The sequence below is a fragment of the Podarcis muralis genome, chromosome 8 (genome assembly GCF_964188315.1).
Source record: "Podarcis muralis chromosome 8, rPodMur119.hap1.1, whole genome shotgun sequence".
NCBI lineage: Eukaryota > Metazoa > Chordata > Lepidosauria > Squamata > Lacertidae > Podarcis > Podarcis muralis.
The window spans coordinates 63,643,873-63,663,889 of NC_135662.1; the positions used below are offsets into that span (position 1 = coordinate 63,643,873).

At 41.2% G+C, this 20,017-nt stretch overlaps 1 protein-coding gene across 2 annotated transcripts; it reads left to right on the forward strand.

Moving 5' to 3' along the window:
• The first annotated feature begins 1,345 nt into the window (after window positions 1-1,345).
• SSR1 (signal sequence receptor subunit 1) lies at window positions 1,346-15,276 on the forward strand. 2 transcript variants are annotated; one of them, XM_028737779.2, is made up of 9 exons: window positions 1,346-1,536; window positions 5,734-5,852; window positions 7,388-7,475; window positions 7,608-7,870; window positions 8,907-8,983; window positions 9,892-9,970; window positions 10,929-11,022; window positions 11,683-11,697; window positions 13,857-15,276. In XM_028737779.2, exons 1-9 carry the CDS (start codon window positions 1,449-1,451, stop codon window positions 13,922-13,924), a joined length of 891 nt encoding a protein of 296 aa, XP_028593612.1. In that variant the 5' UTR covers window positions 1,346-1,448; the 3' UTR covers window positions 13,925-15,276. The 2 variants fall into 2 exon arrangements, with proteins under 2 accessions (XP_028593612.1, XP_028593613.1); XM_028737780.2 differs by lacking the exon at window positions 11,683-11,697 and having other exon boundaries at window positions 1,347-1,536.
• The last annotated feature ends 4,741 nt before the right edge of the window (window positions 15,277-20,017 follow it).

The window sequence follows — 20,017 nt, forward strand, 5'->3', positions numbered from 1 at the left end:
ACTGTAATACCTAGTTAGAAAAACAAGTAATGCATTTACTTTGTTGCCATAATAATAATAATAATAATAATAGTCTGTCTGGCCCAGCACTTCATTTTGGCACAAGACACTGTTAACGAAACCACACCTTTGAGCCCCACAACCTGTTTAAGTGATTCTCACTTCGTAAGAGGAAGATGCTTCTGTGTCCTGTCATACTGAAGAGGATTGTGTGATGGCAGTAGTGGATATTTTCCTCATTCCCGGGTGCAATAAACCACTCGGTTTACAGGGGGGAAAGGGGGAATCTCATTTCCGCTCATATGGGAGCTTCTGTGGGGTAAGGAGGCACCTACTGGAGCAACCCCATTATCTCACTCCCCGGACTCTCATCACTGGAAGGAGCTTGTTTTCCTGCTTGTCCCACGTGCATTGCTCACCTCCACATCAGGGAAATTTAAATGCTGACAGGGGCCACAAGTCTCTCTTTTTAAAAAGAATGCTCAAGTGAAGCAGTGGGAGTGGAGAACGGACAAAGAAACCTGTAACTGACTGTGATCAATTAATTAAAAGTACCACTGCAATCGGACCAAGCAGGGGCCATGAGTCAATCCCAAAATCTACCCCTGGCCATTGTTAATGTGGTTGCCACGACGAAACCCTAAGGAGCATGATTTTTTATAATTTTTTTGCGTGGGAGGGAATCTTCAAGTATTATTTTGGGGTGTACACATCCAATGCATTGTGTCATGAGGGGCATTGCGTGTCAAAACGTTGCGGAAGAACAATGGTTTTGATTATTGCGGATCTTGAAAGAGGCATTCCCACGGCCGTGTCTTTAAAAGGTCGCCGGTTGAGGGTTGTATCCCTTTCGTACTGACACGCAACGAGACACGCTACCGTCCGCATGTAGACTCAAAGGTACTGCACGATTCCGCTCGTCTGTAGCGAGCGATAGGATTCCACGCATGCGCTCCAGAGAGCCCGTGGTTGAGGCGCTCCACGCGGTAAAAACTTTTCGCGCCTGCGCTCTGGCAAGCAAGCCTGACGAGGAAAAGGAATGTGTATCTGAAGAAGTGTGCATGCACACGAAAGCTCATACCAAGAACTAACTTAGTTGGTCTTTAAGGTGCTACTGGAAGGAAATTTTTTTGTTTTGAGGAAAAGGAACGTAAGGAGCTTGTTGGCCGCGCGGAGCATGCGCGCTTGAAACCAGCCAAGTTGCAGTCACGTGCCCCTCCTTCCTCCTTCCAGGGGAAGCCACGTCCTCCGTGCAAAGCTGGGCGGTGGGGAGGGGGCGGGGCAGGAGAGGGGCGGAGTTCCGCGGGCCTTGCGTGACAGGGCGGTGACGTGAGGGCGCCGCGGGGTTACGGTGGGCGGGACCTGGGCCGGATGAGCTCCTTTCGCCATTGCGTCGCGGCAGGAAAAAGTAGTAACTGCCGCCGAGGGCGTTTAGTCGGCCCGCTACCATGAGGAGGTCCGTTCCCCAACTGCTGCTGCTCGTGCTCCTGGCTTTCCCCGCCGCCTTGCTTCTGGGCGGCGCCCGCAGCGGCCCAGGTGAGGCTGGCCGACAGAGAACGAGCGGGGGGAGCCCCGCTTTATCTCCGCCTCGCGCGCGTACGCGAGGCGGCGGTTGAGGGGCCGGGCGTGGGGGTGGGGGGCGGGAGGAACGTTCCTGTGCTTTTTTGAAATGGAAGCAGCGCGTGAGGCGGCTTCGCGCGTGCCGTTTCGGCTGGTGAATTCTGAAAGGCGGGGGCGGAGGCTTCTGAGTGGGGCGGGGGGCTCCTTTTCCTCTGCTCTCTCTCCCCCCTCCCCTATTCGCTAGGCTGACGTGTCAGTCCAGACCTCCGATAGCCACATGGTCTGGCAGGTCGTAGCTTCGTTGACTTCTACGTTTCTCGTTAACCTCCTTTTTGAGGGACTCGAAAGCTGACACGTGTCAGCAGCCCGAGGTTGTGCGAGGAGTTTCGCTTTCCCCCCTGCAAACTCTACCTTCGGTGGGAATGGAGCGCGCAGCTCTTCACGTTGCTCATGTGTCTCCTTCGGTGCAGCTGTGATTCCTTCTGGCTGCTGCTGAAGGGGAAGAAAGAGAGGAAAATCACACATAGTTCCTCTTATTTCAGCACAGCGTTCAGGTTCGGCCTCTGACCCCACCTGGAGACGTGCGAGCCAAAAAGCTCGGTACGCTTTGGCAACCTTTGCCAAATGGACAGCTATCGGGAAACCCGTTTCTCTTGTTCCCTTTAAAGAGAGGAGAGGGAGAGTTGAAGTGCAGGCAACTCACACGGAAGCATAACATTTCAGGTTCTCGTGATCAACTTGTTGCACTAGTGTACAAGCTGCAGCTTTGAGATCCTTGCTTTGAATGGTAAAGAAAGAGCAAACTCGTGCCCAGAGGAAACTTGTGCCAGATTGAAGGAACCTTGGAAGTCTGTAACTGAAGACAGTTTTCCCCAAACCTGTTGGGTTCTGTTCAGTAGTGATTTTACAGCTAATAAAATTGTGGAGAGCTTGGAGATTACTGATCTCAAAGGTTGGGTGTCTGAACTGGTAGAGGTCTGCTGAACTGTGTGAATTGAATCAAATTACTTTCCTGAATTCATTTGACAACTAAGAACATATCAGTGTGGTTGTCCACGGTCAGGGTTGAGACCTTCATGTTTTTGCTGAGTAAAACCAATAAAAGCATTTAAATTGCATTATCATACAAATTACTTGCAATTTCTTGGATGTTTCTGCAGCAGTACAAGCCAAGGTCAAGTAAGTTTTGGGAAGGCCTTGCTCAAGAAGCTTAAGAAGCTTATCAGTATAAATTGAGACCAGCATAGATTTGATTTTGTGTGTCATACCAGCAAATGAGTTCAATTAATGTTTAATTAGGTAGTTAATTAACATATTCTTAACTCAACCAGATGGTATAAACGTAGATTGTTTTTGATTTTTGAAACAATGTTTGTGGTTGGGGTTGTAGTCTCATGTGGTTGAGTACAAAATGAAGGAATACAGGGGCAGCTAGTGTAGAATACAAGTTTGTGATCTTATGTAGGGCTATTATTGATATGCAGGTGTGATCAAGGTTATGGGGTAGGTATACTTCGCAGAAAATATTGCACGTGCTTTCCAAGGTTAATTATACAGGGTGCGGTAACACAGCTGGACGTCTAGGTGAGGGTTATGTGTTTAAAAGGTATGCTGTATTTGCCAGTAACACTTGTCTCTTCAAACCTCCCAGCACGAAGCCTACTCCTGGCAGACCACTGGCATTATTTCCATTTAAAACATAAATCCAGAAATATTGGGTATTTGAATTGTTAAACATTCTGGAACAAAATCACATAAATTATAAAGCTCATACATGAAATAAAACATTGCTGGTATCATATGCAGATACCATAAAGGATGGGTGTTATATATGCCTTATGCATATATATGTATTCTGATATATGCCTTATGCACCAACCACAAGGTGAATCCACCTTAAAACAGCATGAACTTGCATATCAGAACTGTGGGAGGGGGTGGATTGATTCCACCCATATACAGTGGTACCTTGGGTTAAGTACTTAATTCGTTCCGGAGGTCTGTTCTTAACCTGAAACTGTTCTTAACCTGAAGCACCACTTTAGCTAATGGGGCCTCCTGCTGCTGCCGCCAGAGCACAATTTCTGTTCTCATCCTGAAGCAAAGTTCTTAACCCGAGGTAATATTTCTGGGTTAGCGGAGTCTGTAACCTGAAGCGTATGTAACCCGAGGTACCACTGTAATGTATAATGCCACATTACAATGCTGCCAGTTATTTTCATTTATTTCCCCAGCGGTCCCTCACATACCAAGTACCTTCCACAGCTGTCATACATTGGGTCAGCATTTTCTTTGAGCTGTCCACCACAGACCCAAGATGTTTCCTTCTTAGTAACGGCTAGTTCAGACCCCACCAGTGTTCATTTGAAAGGGTGGGGGGTTGTCTCATTGTGCATCACTTTACACTTTGAATTATATTTGCCTCAATGGAAAGATCCTTATAGTTTTATGGATGACCCTTCTCATAGTAACAACACAGATATCATTTGGGCTTACTGGCATAGGCTTATTAGTTTCAGATTAAAGCTAGCACTCTTTTAATTTCATTTGCAGTGATTTTGTATTACTATTTTTTCTTGTACAATATCATAGATACATGTGTGTTTTCTCTTTCGTTTTGTGACCTAATCAGTTATAACGTAGCTCTTCTGGAGATTTTGCATGTCTCTTCTCTTGGCTCCAATTCAGTTTTCTTGAACCTCTAGTTAGTGTTCTTCGTTCTGGAACAAAGTCAAATACCTGCATTCCTTGATGAATGGGAGAGAATTTATGCAGTTGCAATAGCATGTGCTTAGTGTTTTTAGCAAAGTGTTCTGATTGAGAGCTGGTTCCACAAATTAATTGCTGTGCATTTCCACTTTTGTTCCCCATTCAAAATATTTAAATAAATTCAGGGTAGCTCTCTTTCAGCATTAGTAGTTTAAGATAACAGGAAAATTACACTTCTCAATTCTTGGTAGTTAGTTCCTGGCTGCGATAACAGATGTTGAATACACTCCCTCCTCTCCACTATAATGCCACATCATCATTCTTTCTCAAATATATAGGAGAGATCATGAAATCTTGAAAGCATGCTACTGCTTGGAAAAGTTTGTGTGGTCTGCCATAGTGCTTTTAGCATAATGAACATTTCAAGGAAATCACTAAAGAATCTGTATCAAATCCTAGTTATAAAAGTCTACTATCACAATTTAAGAGATTTAGTTTAACGCTTCTGCTCAACAGACAGCTAAATTAAACCAGTATGTTGATCTTAAGCTCTCTTCAAGTCACTTGAACTGAGTTGTAATGAAACTTTTGAGCTGTGGTTGCTTGATGGCACTAAGACCTTTCCTTTTGTAACATTCTGAAAGGAAGGGAAATTTTATTTGGAGTCTCCCCCGTGACCAAAAAAAGAGGGGTTGCTTTTGCCATACATTTGGAGGAGGTGTCCTAAAATCCTTTATTTCAAGCTCTTTCATGCATTGTCATGCTCTATTTTAGCAAATAGCTCTTTATGTGCTGTGATTGTGTAACTTGGTGTGGGCTGATACAAACTAGCATACCTCCACATTCCAGAGTACTTAACCTTAATAAATCAAAGTTGCTAGCTTGCCATAGTGCAACTTCAGTTGTAGCTTCTGCCAAGATATACCCCACTGTGGGGTAGAAAATATTCTGCATGCTCCTAAGCTGCTCACTAGAGGTCCTTTTCCTTGCCAAGTGGATACTTGCTACTTTTTAGCTGGACTAACATGCCCATATTTTAAAGTTCTGTTCGGGGTGTTAGTTGTGGGATGACTTCTGTGTGTTTGCAATAATAGTTTTTTTTTTTAAAAAAGACCTTTGTGAGGAAATCTTTATTTTAATTATTTCTGTCCCTTCTATAATTTATTTTGGTAGGATTTAAGCCAGTGTCATTGGCCTTTATGTTTCTAATCTGTATGGTGCCTAGTGCAATATTAGGTGGTATATAAAATTAATGTTGACAACTGCTTTATAAATATCAAAGTAAACTCTGTATCTTCTTACACTGAACTTCTAGTGATGCTTTTCACTAGAGACATGAATGCAACACACAACTTATCTAAACTGATAACTTAGTAAGTGTAATGAAAGCTTTCAAAAGCAAAGTTAAACACGAGAATAACTTTGCCTACATTTAAAATAATTTTTCATTTACCTTGTCTTTAGGTTCTAGTTTGCTGGTGGCTGCTCAAGATGCCACAGAAGATGAAGAAGCTATGGAAGATACAGTCGTTGAAGATGAAGATGATGAAGCTGAAGTTGAAGAAGATGAACCCACAGAATTGGTACATCTACAAGTGTTTGTTTCTGTTTCACAAGCTTATGTTGTCCATTATTACTATTTTTACAGCAGATAACCTGTTATCAAGAGTACTCAATTGTCAGAGTCTGCCCAGGATGTTTTGCTCTTGAGGTAAAGCATAAAATGCCACTCCTCCCTCTCCTCATCTGCATACCTGCCATAGCCCACTCACAGTGGGTGGGATGAAAAGGAGGCTGGGAAGAGGGGGGCATGTGGCATGCTCCTTGGAGGCCAGTTCTGCTGTTCCTCCAAGCTGTCCTTAGGCTGCCATGCTGAGACATTGGGCTAGCCCTGTTAATTGCCATAGTGAACATCCACAAATCATAATGCTTGAGTTGCTCCCACTGTAAGTAGGATATAGTAAAAATAGACCTTTGCTAAACCCAAGGAGCTGTACTGCTGGTCAAAAAAATGTGCAGCAGGGATAGAAATGCAGCAGTATATTGGGGAGAGGGAATATCTTTTGAGTGGTTAGAATGACCACATGGTCAGTTGTGGAGGGAAGAGTCACACTTTGAAATATCTGCATTAGGCTTATGGTGTTCTCTTTCCTAAGCCTGCCACAACAGGTCTCCCTCCTCCAGAACGGTTCCCTCTTGTATATCAAAAGCCCAAAGGGAAGTACAATGCTTGATGGCCACAGTTTGCCACCAAGTGGTATGCAAATCTTACTGATGGCTGTATTGCCATTAATCCTAGTAAATATTACAACAGCAGAAGGCTGATTTTGATTATGTATAATATCACTTCCTAGACACAATTATCAAAAGTGTATTTGATAATTTACTTAGTAACTCTAAGCTTTTCTATACTTTGTACATTTGACCGCTTCTGCTTTTCATGAAGCTGGCTGTTCTTAGTTGTGGTTTGGTGTACAAGTACCTATTTTGGTGTTTTGGTAGCTGTTTTGTAAGGTTGTCTATTGGCCTCCTCTTGTTACATGATAATATGAACATTAGCTTTCTGATACCTACTCTATTTACAAAAGGTAAGTTGCTCACCTCTGATTTGTTCACCTTCCCCACCCTTTTCCCTCTCCATTCCTGGAGTACATAATACATGCATACATAATTTTATTTGTATGTCGCACTTCCATATTTCACACCATACTCAAGGCAGCTCACAACATGAAAAAATACATAATTGTCATGGACAAAGATGGAGAAACCAGGTCTAAGCAGTCATGTTGCATTCAGTGGTTGCACTTCTTTCTGCTTCTCTCAACTAAACAGAAAGAAACATGAATCCAGCTTGCAAGCAAGCATCTTTCCAAAGGAGCCCTGTTAGACAGAGGCAGCACATGGGGCTTCTGCTTTCTTATGGGACTTGCTTCCAAACAGACACACAAAGGATTGTGCTCTTAATAATTGTTTTCAAGAAATTCCAAATATTTATTGCAACATTAATGTTTTTGCCTGGAAATGCTTTAATGTGGGATTTTGCAATAGTGGTCTTACTTCAGATATTCATTGCTTCACTGTTCGTCATAGGCTTTTCAAAAACATTCTCTTGTATTAGACAGAAGAGAAAGAGGAAGAAGATCTATCGGGAGAACCGAAAGCATCCCCTAGCGCTGATACAACCATCTTGTTTGTGAAAGGAGAAGGTAAAAAATGGCCTCCTTTTTACCTCAGACCAGCACACTTTTATCAGTTTAGTCTAATTATAGTGCAACATTATGCAAGTTTTGAGTTGTGCACACAATTTCAGCTTAACCAGTTTTCTAATTTCCTCCTAGATTTTCCAGCAAACAACATTGTAAAGTTTTTAGTTGGCTTTACTAACAAGGGTACAGAAGACTTCATTGTGGAGTCTCTAGATGCTTCGTTCCGGTACCCTCAAGATTACCAGTTTTTCATTCAGAATTTCACTGCTCTTCCTCTGAACACGGTTGTTCCACCACAGAGACAGGCCACATTTGAATACTCCTTCATTCCTGCAGAGCCTATGGGTGGTCGCCCCTTTGGACTGGTTATCAATCTGAACTACAAAGACCAAAATGTGAGTGACAGCCTGGAAGCTTGGCAAAGTTTCCTTAGTGTTAAACTAGGCATTTGCTGATGTTATCCAGGAGTATTGAGTGATGTTTATCCAAGTGTGCCATTTTTATCTGGCTTAGGCTTGGGTATCTATTCTGCAAGTTGTGGTATAGCCAAATCCTTGATAGTATTCCAATATGATAGTCTAAGGTTTGTGATGAGTGGTTTTGGAAGGGGACATTAGAGTTCATGTCTTGGAGCCTGATTTGAACTGGTGCAGTCTTGCTTTTTAAAATACTGCCTTTACTTTTTGTAACTCTTCACAACAACATTATACACTCCTCAATATCTGACTGTTCTGACACTTTCTGAATCTGAGTAGGTCTTTTTTGTTCTTGTTGTTTTGGTCAACATAAGCTATCGTTATGATTTTGCCTCCTCCTCTCTCTCCCCTCACCTTCCCAATCCCAGGTAAAAAAAGCTTCATCAATCTCCAAATGTAACTTTATTTGTCCTTTTCAAAAGTTCTAGACCAACTCCACTTTGAGTGGTCACTTTTCAACCCTTTGTTGTGGACATTTTCTGCTAGTAAAGCTTTGAAAATGTGTGTTGACAACCTGAGGCCTACAAGACACTGAGTCCTGTAAGCTAGCTTTTTGTTTATTGTGATTTGCAATGTGAATGGAAATTATAGACAAGAACGAAGCGCTGAGGAGCAGTTCATCCCTGGAGGTATATACAGTGGAACCTTGGTTCTCGAACTTAATCCGTTCTGGAGGTGTGTTCGACTCCCAAAATGTTTGAAAACCAAGGTGTGGCTTCCGATTGGTGCAGACACCCCGGAAACAATAGCTGACAGCCACATCGGACATTCGGCTTCTGAAAAACGTTTGAAAACCAGAACAGTTATTTATGGATTTTCAGCGTTTTGGAGCAGATTTGTTTGTCAACTAAGCCATTCAAGAACCAAGGTTCCACTGTCTTAACATTGCTGCCACATACTGGCTTGAATCTGTTATCTTGGGCAGCCTTTAATGTTACTGTATTTTTCATTTTAGGGAAACTTCTTTCAAGATGCTGTTTTCAACCAGACTGTTACCATTATTGAAAAGGAAGATGGATTAGATGGTGAAACGTAAGACTTAATTTAAATAACCTATTTATTTATTTATTTATTTATTTATTTATGAATTCTTTCATAGGCTTTTATTGCCCCCCTTCATCATGCAGTCCTAGAGCAGGTTATCTACTGTTAATCTTCAATTAAACTGTGTAGCATCTTCCACCCCCAAGGGCCTTTGGAAGATGTGTTTTGACCTAAAAACAAAACATGTATAGTAATGAGGGTGAGCATACCTCAGAGGAGCCACCAGAGAAAATGCCCTTTCAAGCACCACTGTCCCACTAACTTCTAATAGAATCATAGAGTTGGAGGGGTCCCTGAGGATCATATAGTTGAACCATCTGCAATGCAGGAATATGCAGCTGTCCGCTCAGGGATTGAACATGCAACCTTGGCATTATCATCACCATGCTGTAACCAGCAAGGCATCTCAACACCGAGGCAGGTCTATATAATCTCCTTTGTTGATTTTAGAGTAGTAACTCATAGGTGCTTTGCAGTGCTATGAAAGACAAGGATTTTTTTTTGTTTCCCACACATAGCTCCATTAGGTACATGTTTTATTTGCAGGATTTAAGATTTAGCAGTAATTTGGATCATTCTTAATTTCTTTTTGTCACCTTGGCTTTGGGTGGGGAGAATTTATCTAGATTGAGCACTTAGCTGTCCCACCAAAGTTACTGAGTTGAAACTGGTGTCCCTTGGTTGGCTAATCTCCTATCAAGAGATGAGTCCTTCATAAGGTGTTCTACAAAGTATAGTTGGGGTTGATGTTGGGATGGGCATATGAGCGTGTTCATTTTTAGGACAGCAACTGTCTACTTAATCTGGTAAAGGTATTCAGGGATGATTTGTTTAGTTTTCTTCTATTTAAAGAAATGAAAGCTTACTGGACCTCTCTTTTTCTTTTTCTAAACAAGGATTTTTATGTATATGTTCCTTGGTGGACTTAGCCTGCTTGTCATTGTTGGTCTACACCAGCTGTTGGAATCTAGGAAGGTAAGAAACTCTGCAGGTCATATTTCCGGTTATAGATACTACTCTGGACCCAGACGGTGGTCTCAAGACACTGTGTTAAACTAACTGGCTCTCTTTAATATGTGGATGGGCTGGTGACTGAAACCTGTACACACTGCTATAGGCTACCTGGAAGGAAAGATCATGTCATATATTAGAACATTGCTTTTCTTGAGGCAAGCCTTAATCCAAGGCAATTTTACACAAAGATCAAGCTACCATGCAGTAGAAGTGTAGCTAATATTTGCTTTAGAGACCGTAGGCCAATTCCTGTTTGTTTAAATGATTTTTTTCATGCAGTGGTATTCTCTTTGCACCTGGGAGGTAACTGGATTGCATCTGCACACACTTCCTTATAAACAGAATGTTGTAAAATGTGCTCAGATGTTGAGTTGCTGTAATAGAAGACTACATTTGCAAATCTTAGCCACAGTTGAGAGTGAAAAGTGGCTAAAATGCCATTTTTCATTTCATCATAAAGATCAGATACAAGTGCAGCATGTAACGCTTGACGTCTTGCAAGAGTTCCACATGTCAGGCCTATATTTGATCCTCCCAACATGCGTTTTTCATACTGGCTTAGTTTAACCAACTATATTTGCCACGAATACAGGAATATAACTTCAAAAATGGTTCATAGATTATGGCTCACCCTAATACTGATTCAATCAATTAAGTTGAAATTATCTGTGTTATGTTGAAATTTATCACAAATTAGGATTTTTACCTTTAAATGTTTGTAAAATATGCACACTGTTTTAAGAAATTAATGATGCTCCTGCCACCATGTATTAGAACTGCTGCTAGAATGTAAAGCCAGCAGCTTTGGGTTTGAAGTTAACTGCTGTTGTGATCACAAAAACATGCTACAAGTTGAATGGCTTAAGTGGAGTTCAGTGGAGTTCTTTCCCTTATTATATCTCGTGCTTAATGTTTCCAGAGGAAAAGACCAGCTCAAAAAGTAGAGATGGGGACATCGAATCAGAATGATGTTGACATGAGTTGGATTCCTCAAGAAACTTTAAACCAGATAAGTAAGTATACATATTACCATAGGTTGTTAGTCCATTAATGAATTTCTTATAAAAGGATAACCAACATTTTCCAGATGTTTGGATTCCAACTCCCATCAGCACTAGTCAGAATGTCAGTGGTCAGAAATATGGGAGTTGTAGTCTGCAACATCTGGAGGAACAATGTTAACTGCAGTGTTGAATATGCCTGCCTCTAACTGTCTAGAAAAGGGATTGTTCTAAATGTTCCTTTTTTTACTCTGCCAGATTCACTTGAAATTATTTCCAGAAAGAATTATTCCTTTACTGTTAGATTGTTTTATAAACTTCAATGAGACTCTAACCAAAAATTGAGAATGCATATGAATTTGAAGAAGATAATAGTATTCAATAATATTGAAATCAGTGGTGAAGTCAATAGTGAAATCACTGACTGTTTCTTATACTGGTTAAAAGCATGCTTGCTGAATCTGTACAGCATTAGGTGAGGACAAAACTGTAATTCTGTGACTAGTGTACAGGGTTTTTTGTTGGGTTGGGAGCTGTGGAGCTTTAGCTGTATGTTTGGGTGACTTCTGATTTCAAAAATTAGTCCAAATATGTTCTTAGATCTTTTAAATGCTTGTGGACTTTTCTAATATCTTTACTGTCTCTTCTGTTTTGCTTTTCCTGTGGCTTCAGTGCAAAGTAGAAGAGGTGAGACACTTTATTGGGTTGAGGCTTCTGAAATGTATATTGTGCACTAATTAGGTTCTTATACATTGAACCCATTTCTGCTTAGTTGGTACACTTCACATAATTGCATGCGGTGTTAAAGTAATAAGGTTTGTAGGATTTCACCAGTATCTGAAAGATGCAACAGAAGTCTGGAGTTAATCCCACTTGGTACATTTACTGTTGCATATCTTGGGGGAGCTGATGTTCAGATACTAACTTAGTTACACTGTTAACATGGTTCAGTCACCAGAACTCAGTGGTATCTGCACTTACTGGGATGTCATCTACTTAATTAATTTTATAATGAATGATTTTAGAATGTTGTTTATGCTGTACTTTTGTACTGTTTTATTGTTGTTAGCCGCCCTGAGCCCGGCTTCGGCTGGGGAGGGTGGGATATAAATAAAATTTTTTATTATTATTATTATTCACATGCCTGATTTCCCAAAGGAAACCGTGGCTACATTCTTCAGATTGCCAGAAACAAAATAGACCACCGACAATTTTCAGAACACGTGATAGAAAAGTTTAATTGTCACATCACTTGTTCCATAGCATAGAATACTAACTATTGATGCTAAACAGCACTTTGCATAGGAAAATAAGTATTAACACATTAGAGGGCTTTTAAAATGCATTAAGATTGCTGCTTGCTTGGACTTCATGATCATGGTGCTTTAACTGATAAAGCGGCAAATAGTTACTAATATATATTGTACTGTGTTTGTGGCAGTGAAGCCTCTGACATTGACTGAGTTGATGTGGTGGAGTGCAATATCCAGCTGCTGTAGGAGCTAAAAAGTTAGGCCAACCTGTGTGAGTGCCAAGGAAGTTGCAAGTGTGCATGGGAAATAAAAGGCCACACAGGGACAGGCTATATTCTGGGAAGATAGGTGACGGATTGCTGAGAAAGAAGGATGCTGAAGAAAGATTGCAGAGTAGGGAGCTGACTGAGAAGCAGAACCAAAATGTCTGGAGAATGAGGCTTAAAGGATAAAGGTGACAGGGAGCTGAGCCAAGATAGCTAGATGGAGAAGGGGATCTTTTTTATAAAAAAAGAAACATTATACCACTTAAAGTGCAGAAGGGCTGCCTGCTATGGAGGTGAGGGAAGGGGGCAGAGGGAGGCTCAACAAGAAACTAGCTAGAGGAAATGTTGCAAAGTGGGCAGAGGCCCGAAAAACAGGAATGTGAGAAAACAATAGATGGTGGAGACATCGAGTTCAAGAAATGAGCCCAGGGGAAAGTAGGACTCAGGCAAAACAAAGGTTGTATACGTAGAAGGGGCTGTGTGAATAGGTAGGAAGTCATTAGAGAAGCAAGGGAGGTTTAGAGGATGGCCAGGGAGCTGAGAAAAGATGTAAGGTTTCTAGGTCTAGAGTTGGAACCCCACAATTACATTCATTCACTTCTGCTTTGCCTCGTTAAGGTTGTCTGTATGCAATCAAGACCAAAAGGTGGTTTGAATCAGTGTACAAAATTCAGTCACCACAACTAATCAGCCAATTACTTGTAAACCATCTAGAAAACTGAATACTAATTAAATATTGAAGATTAACACGTTTATTGTGGCTTATTACTTATTGTGGCTTTTGCTAAAATGTTAGTGTAAGGTGCCATAGTTCTCTTTTTGTTTGCCCATAAGACACTGATATTGTTACCTTTGGGGGGGATTTGCTGCCTGAATACTTAGCATTCTTTCTACTTTGTATGATTTAGAATTCTACAGATACTGAAACTTGAGCTTGTGAATGTAAAGATTAGTTTTTGATTTGGCTGTCCTTGAGCATAGAGGGAAGTAGGGCATGATGTTTCCTTCATCCTTAGAACAGATACACACCTGTTCTATATTTAGAAACTGAAATAGAGCAAAATAATCTTGCTCAAGCCACCCATTGTCATCACAGAGCTGAGATTGAATGCTTTGATCCTGCATTGTTTTAGGAACATCTCGCTAATAGGCTACTAGTTGCATGTCCATAACTGAAGAACGTATATAAGATGCTTCTCAGATCTGCCTTTTGCATGATCGTTCTTTGAGGGAATAAATTAGAAAATAATTTTCTCCCCCTCGCCCCCAAAATATTTCATTTAACTTATCCCATTGAGTAACCTTTCTTCTTCTTCTTTTCCTTCAGACAAAGCTTCCCCAAGACGGCTGCCCCGGAAGAGGGCGCAGAAGAGATCAGTAGGATCTGATGAGTAAATACTGTTAGTACAGTCAGCCTTTATTAACCCAGCCATCCAACCCCCTCCCTTTTGTTTTTGCTTGAATTGGGAGTTGTGCTGAGAAGCCATATCGACTGAGGAGAATACTATGAAAAACATTTGGACTATAAGCATTTGGCTGTGTTCAGAGAACACTGCTAACAATGCACTTCTCATTCCTTTTAAAGAAACAATTAAGAATCATTGTGCTATCTGAAATGTGCCTTTAGAGTCTCTTCATTATGCTGATCTGTCATCTGCACACCTTTTGTTTCTGACGTCAGAAATGCAAATGTGTCATTTCCTACCCTGTTCTGATTGTATCCTGTCATAAAAGAAGGTCTTTATGCATTTTCCTATCTGTTACTCAGAGTCATCTATCATATTCTTTGCTACATGTATGCAGCTCCTTTTTGGTACGCATGTTGGAACCTCTCATGAAGCACTGAGTCGCATTTTTGTGTAGCTAGTATTCTAAAGGCACAAGCCGGTGTAACTGCTTTTAGCAGTATAGTGTTTGTTTTTTTACAATATTGCTGCTGCTGTTTGACATAAAGCGCACACTGAGTCTGAGATCCCAAATGTTCTTACATGTGTGTCAAATAAGGGATTTCTACAGCAGCTGCACTTGTGAAATATGAATTGTGTGCTCACTTTGGCATTCATCACCCCCTTTTTTTGATTGCGATATAACTGTACATCTGTATAAATTGTTAGTAGTTTGACTTGGTCAGCAGATCTGGTGAATATAGCAAGTTGGGTAACTTTAGAATGCCTAGTTCAAATGGTTGCAAATTGGTCCTCACCATTGGCCTGGATTGCATGACACTCTTAAGTCAAAATACAGCTTACTAGGAGCAGTGGAACAGGCAGGCTCCTAGAAAGTAACTTGTAGCACCCACCCACCCCACAGGCAGGTATGTTCTTGGCCATAGTTTGCCTTGGCAGGAAGAAAGCTTACCCACAAGGCTTGGTTCAGACAATAAGCTAAGCCTAGTTGAGCGCAATATGTGAGTGAAAAAGATGCAGGAGGAGCAAAGAGCCTGTAAGCTCCTCTCCAGGAGCCTGCATGTTCCTCCAGTCCCATTAAGCTATAATTTGGCTTGGCGTGTCATGCAGACCAGGCCATTATAATTGATGGGACTCTTCCACCATTTGAAACCCAATCATGGATAGAAAAATGCATTGAATTTCTTAGATAAAGCTGGATACAAGGTTTGACTTTCATGAACATGTCTTTGGGCAACAACTTACAACCTGTACAGTGGAATTGTGCTCTTCTGTTCCCATATTTGATTGTATACAAAAGAATAAGTTCTAAAATGACAGTAAAAACATAAATTAAGTTTGGTTTTTTTTAGTCTTGTGCCTTTTTCCCTTTTTGAACTCTTATTGGTATCTTACCTGTTTAAAGAAATGACTAGCGATAAATTCAGCTCTGCATTTTGCTCAGAAGGGAACCCCCCAACTAGGATCAATTCCATTATTAACCTCAGTAAGCTTGACTTGATGAGAAACTAAAAGTATGCTAATTTCATAATTTAAAGTCATGTTGATCTCTTTGGCTTAACTTGCAATTGTTAATAATGTACATCCTGTGGTAGCCTGAAATGCAGCAGCTGAAAGTGGACTAGAAGATTGGAAACAAATCTTCTGTATACCTTCTGTATACCTTCAAAGGGCTCATTCGTACATGAAATTCAACTGTCATTTTCAGTTGTCTTTCCGCCTTGCATCAGAAAATAATTATAGCTTGATCACCTGTGATGCATATCTAAGCCAAAGTCCTTGGAATACTTGCACGTCACCTTACTGCTTAAGTTTAAAGTTGTTTTTTATATTAAAAAAAAAGGTAAAGTCATGTGCTGCCATTTACATTTAGGGTTCCCCTTCACTGAAATAGTAGACATGGAAGGGATAACTTTTAAATAGTGTTTACATTTGGCAGTATCATTTTGCTCCTTTCAGCTTATTAAATGGAGCTTTAAATGGGAAACCATTATATTTTAATTATTATGCATTAGTAATTAATATGGTATTCCCCCCCCCAAAAAAAATACATGTGGCTCAAATATCCTGTTACAAAGTTTTATTAAACATTGAAAACATCAATTGGCAATCTTCTAATTTGGATTATTCATGCTTGTCACATTCAGCAAACAGGTAACGGAGGTTGACAGAGTTAAGGATGTGTTTAATCTCTCAACATTGGGATGGGGGGAAGAGAGGAATCTGTGACTGGATTAATAGCTATACACGTCACCTTTGCATTCTAACTTGGGCCTTATGACAGGTATTTTACTCTATTGTTGTTGATTACACTCTAATTGCCTATAGTATTTGACTTCATGTTTTCCTTCCTACCCAAGAGATTGGAATCCTAGGAAGCTTTATTCTGGTTTTGTACATTACCCTGCTACTGCAAGTGGGAATGTTGTTCAGAACTCTGAAAGTCAGTTTGACATTCTGTCCAAATGAGTCTTGCTGAAGTTGCTCAGAACTACTTCTGTTGTCTTCCATCCATTCAGTGAATGAGCCCATTCAGTGAATGAGCCGCATGTCACACAAAAAAGCTGGTAACTTTTTTCCGTATTAACTTTTTAAAGCACAATCGCCCCACTGCAAGGCAAATCAAATAAATGTGTGAACAGCACAATTCCTGTTAATAGTATGGTGACTCAGAATTGTGGATGAGGCCTAAACTTGTATGGACTTAATATAAAGCACAAATGACAATTATTTCAAACTAACTTTATTGTAGCTTGAGTATTTACCTCAATTTTGTTTCCCCCATTGATTTTGGATGCTGCTTTTTAAAAAAAAGAAAGAAAGAGATCTGCACATAGAAAAACAAGTTGGGAAGAATGTAACAGAGCCTTTTTCCTTGATGTGCTTGCTTTCTATTTATAGAGATTTTGAGGGGTGAAGAAGAAAACACTCAGCCTTCATTGCACTCAGAAGTAATACATGCAGACACAGGTTTACTTCATCTACTGTTTTGAGGAAAGACTCCACAAAGTTTAAGAGAATAAAAACAACATTCTGAGGGAAGTTGAGCTGAAGTACCTTGCAGCTTGCAGGAATGTCAAAAAGTGCATTATTAAAAATACTTTTGCCAAAGTGAAAATGAAGTCTAACCTATTTTGTTCTGTTACTCCTTTTAAGAAAGAAAGAAAGAAAGAAAGAAAGAAAGAAAGAAAGAAAGAAAGATGCTGAACCAGCAAAAAGCTACGTTCAGCCACAGTATTTTAATACCCTCAGGGCAGAAACCACATCTATACTCCTATCATAGAATCTTTGTATATAATAGCTGTATTGTGAAACATCACATACCAAGGGATTGGGTTCCTTCTGAAGAAGATGGCAACTCCTCTTGCCTTAGAGTACTAGGAACATGTGCAAAGTTGTAAGATTCCTGGAACGTTAAAGGTAAAAGGTAAATGTACCCCTGCCCGTACGGGCCAGTCTTGCCAGACTCTGGGGTTGTGCGCCCATCTCACTCAAGAGGCCGGCGGCCAGCGCTGTCCGAAGACACTTCCGGGTCACGTGGCCAGCGTGACATCGCTGCTCTGGTGAGCCAGAGCCGCACACGGAAACGCCGTTTACCTTCCCGCTAGAAAGCGGTCCCTATTTATCTACTTGCACCCGGGGGTGCTTTCGAACTGCTAGGTTGGCAGGCGCTGGGACCGAGCAACGGGAGCGCACCCCGCCGCGGGAATTTGAACCACCAACCTTTCGATCGGCAAGCCCTAGGCGCTGAGGCTTTTTGTCGGCTGTTAAAAATGAGGTTCTGAAACTCAGGATTTGCTCCATTACTAGTAATGTATTTTTGTTAATAACTGACAAAAAGTGTCAATCTCTACTTTTGGAGAGTAGAGGGAAGAAATGAAAAAATCCTATTTCACAAATAATTCACATCAAAATCTAGTTGGGGGGAGTGATTTGTCTGTGCCATCTGTTCTCTATAGGTTTGGCTGCTCTCAATATATCCTCGCTAAATTTTGCATAAGGGGGTGGCAGTCAAGATTTGGATGGTAGCTGCCATTTTGAATCAAGATGTCACTTTCACACATCTTTTGGCATCAGTTCTGCTACCTCTTGAGATATTGTTGGCAAACTTGGCATGAAGGTTCCTGAGGTGGGAGCATCAGACTTCATCACAATTTGAATTCTGAGTTCTTCCCTCTTATATCAAGGTTGTGGATCGAAACACAACTTCAGCGTCACTTTTTAAGAACAGGTTTGGTCACTTCTCAAGATACTGTTGCCAAACCTGGCATGAGGGGACAGTGGTCTTCATCAATGTAACCAAATTTCCAGGTGTACTGATCATTGAAATTCCACTTCTGTTGACACAAATTAGCCATTTACTAATGTGTGCTGCACTGAAGTAGAATACATTGTTTACAGCAATCTTGATGTCAATGGCATTGTAAAACTTGGTTTGATGAGGTAGATCCACCTTCCCTGTCATTTACTAAGCTATGATATTCTGTGTTAAATTGTCTTCTAGCTCTTGCTAGTATCATCCTAAGGTAATTTATAATGCCAGGTTGGTGGGATTTCTTGCCAGAAGTGCAGACTGTGCTCTCATTAGTTTGGATATCTGATAACCTGAATTCTGCTGCAACTGAAAAGCATGCCCTGTTCAGTTAAGTTTTTCCAATAAAGCATTGGTATATAATTAGAATGCTGTGTTACTGTGCCAGTTATGTTGTAAGTCACAGTAAATGCTTAAGTTTTTGCAGCGACGCTGAAGCTGAAAGTATTACAATTCATAATTGCATGTGAAGCTAACGTCTCAGCTGGTAATATATGTAAACGGCAGGGGGAGAGGAGCAATACTGTTCAAAAGACCATTTATATATAATGAGCTTTTGGGATAGTTTTTTATACCCCTATATCATCATATCTGGGTAGCGTGGTGACTGGCTAATTAAAAATAAAAGTTTAAACAGCTGCATAGGTCTATTGCCATGAAAAAGTCTTCAAGAGACAACTGAAAGTCAGAAGCGAGGATGTCTGCCAAATCTCTGTTGGAAGAGTTTTCCACAGCATGGGATCATTGACACTAATTACCTGGCTTCTAGTTGAGGCCAGTTGGGCATCTGTGGCACGGGAGACAACTTACAGCACTCCTGGATAATTTCGATGACCCGATAGAAAGGCTCAGGTGGCGCTTGAAGCAACTTGGGCTCAGGTTCAGGGCTTTGTATATCAGCTCAAGAACCTTGACCTAGTATAATGGGCAGTCAGTGCTGATGTTTTAGCAGAGCTGTTGCATGCCCTTTTAGCTGTCTCACCACTGTGTTCTGGTCCAAGCCCAAGGGCAGTCCCACGCAGAATGTAGAGCAGCCATCCAGGCTTGAGGTTAACCAGGGCACGAACTGTAGTTGCCAAATGACCCCAATCCAGATGCCACCATAGCTGGAGTACCAGACAAAGCTGGTAAAAGGCACTCCTAGTAACAGAGACCATTTGATCCTCCACTGACTGGTATATCCAGGAGTACTCCCCCTCCTCTAAGTCTTAGAGGGTGTGCCCCATTCAGAACAAGCAACTAGCCTGTCTTCCAAACATGGGAACCACCTAGCCTCAAGAATCTACATCTTCCAAGGATTCAGTTTACTGGTCCATCCATCTGGTCAACCAGGCCTAAACTAAGATGCAGAAAATCAGTGTCATCCAGGAACTCTACTAATTGTTCTGCCACCACCTTCCTGCGCCCCCCCCCCCAAAGGGTGTTTGATGGCTGGCTGATGGCACACCATTGGGTCCAAGGTGGGCTTTTTAAGCAGCAGCCTCACCACTACCTCTTTTAAGTGTGGCTGGCACCACACCCTCACACAAAAGTGTTTACTGGTCACCTCATTTCAGCTGACTTTCTAACCAGCCAGGAAGGGAAGGGCTCACATGGCTGGACCCACCACTGTAAGCATCTTCTCTGCAACATCAGGCTGTATCTACTGCAAATGGCCCCAGAACACATTAAAAGTAGATTCTGAAGTTCTTGTCAGTGATAGAAATCATAGACTCCAGTAAATCTTAGTAAACAAAGAGCTTGACATTGGATATCAAATAATGCAAACCC

What these genes read in the sequence shown, in the direction of transcription:
- SSR1 (XM_028737779.2), top strand. Translation starts at nt 1,449, where the DNA reads ATGAGGAGGTCCGTTCCCCAACTGCTGCTGCTCGTGCTCCTGGCTTTC. An exon ending in CGGCGCCCGCAGCGGCCCAG is followed by an intron (nt 1,537 to 5,733) that starts GTGAGGCTGGCC and finishes CCTTGTCTTTAG; the next exon opens with GTTCTAGTTTGCTGGTGGCT. An exon ending in AAGATGAACCCACAGAATTG is followed by an intron (nt 5,853 to 7,387) that starts GTACATCTACAA and finishes CTCTTGTATTAG; the next exon opens with ACAGAAGAGAAAGAGGAAGA.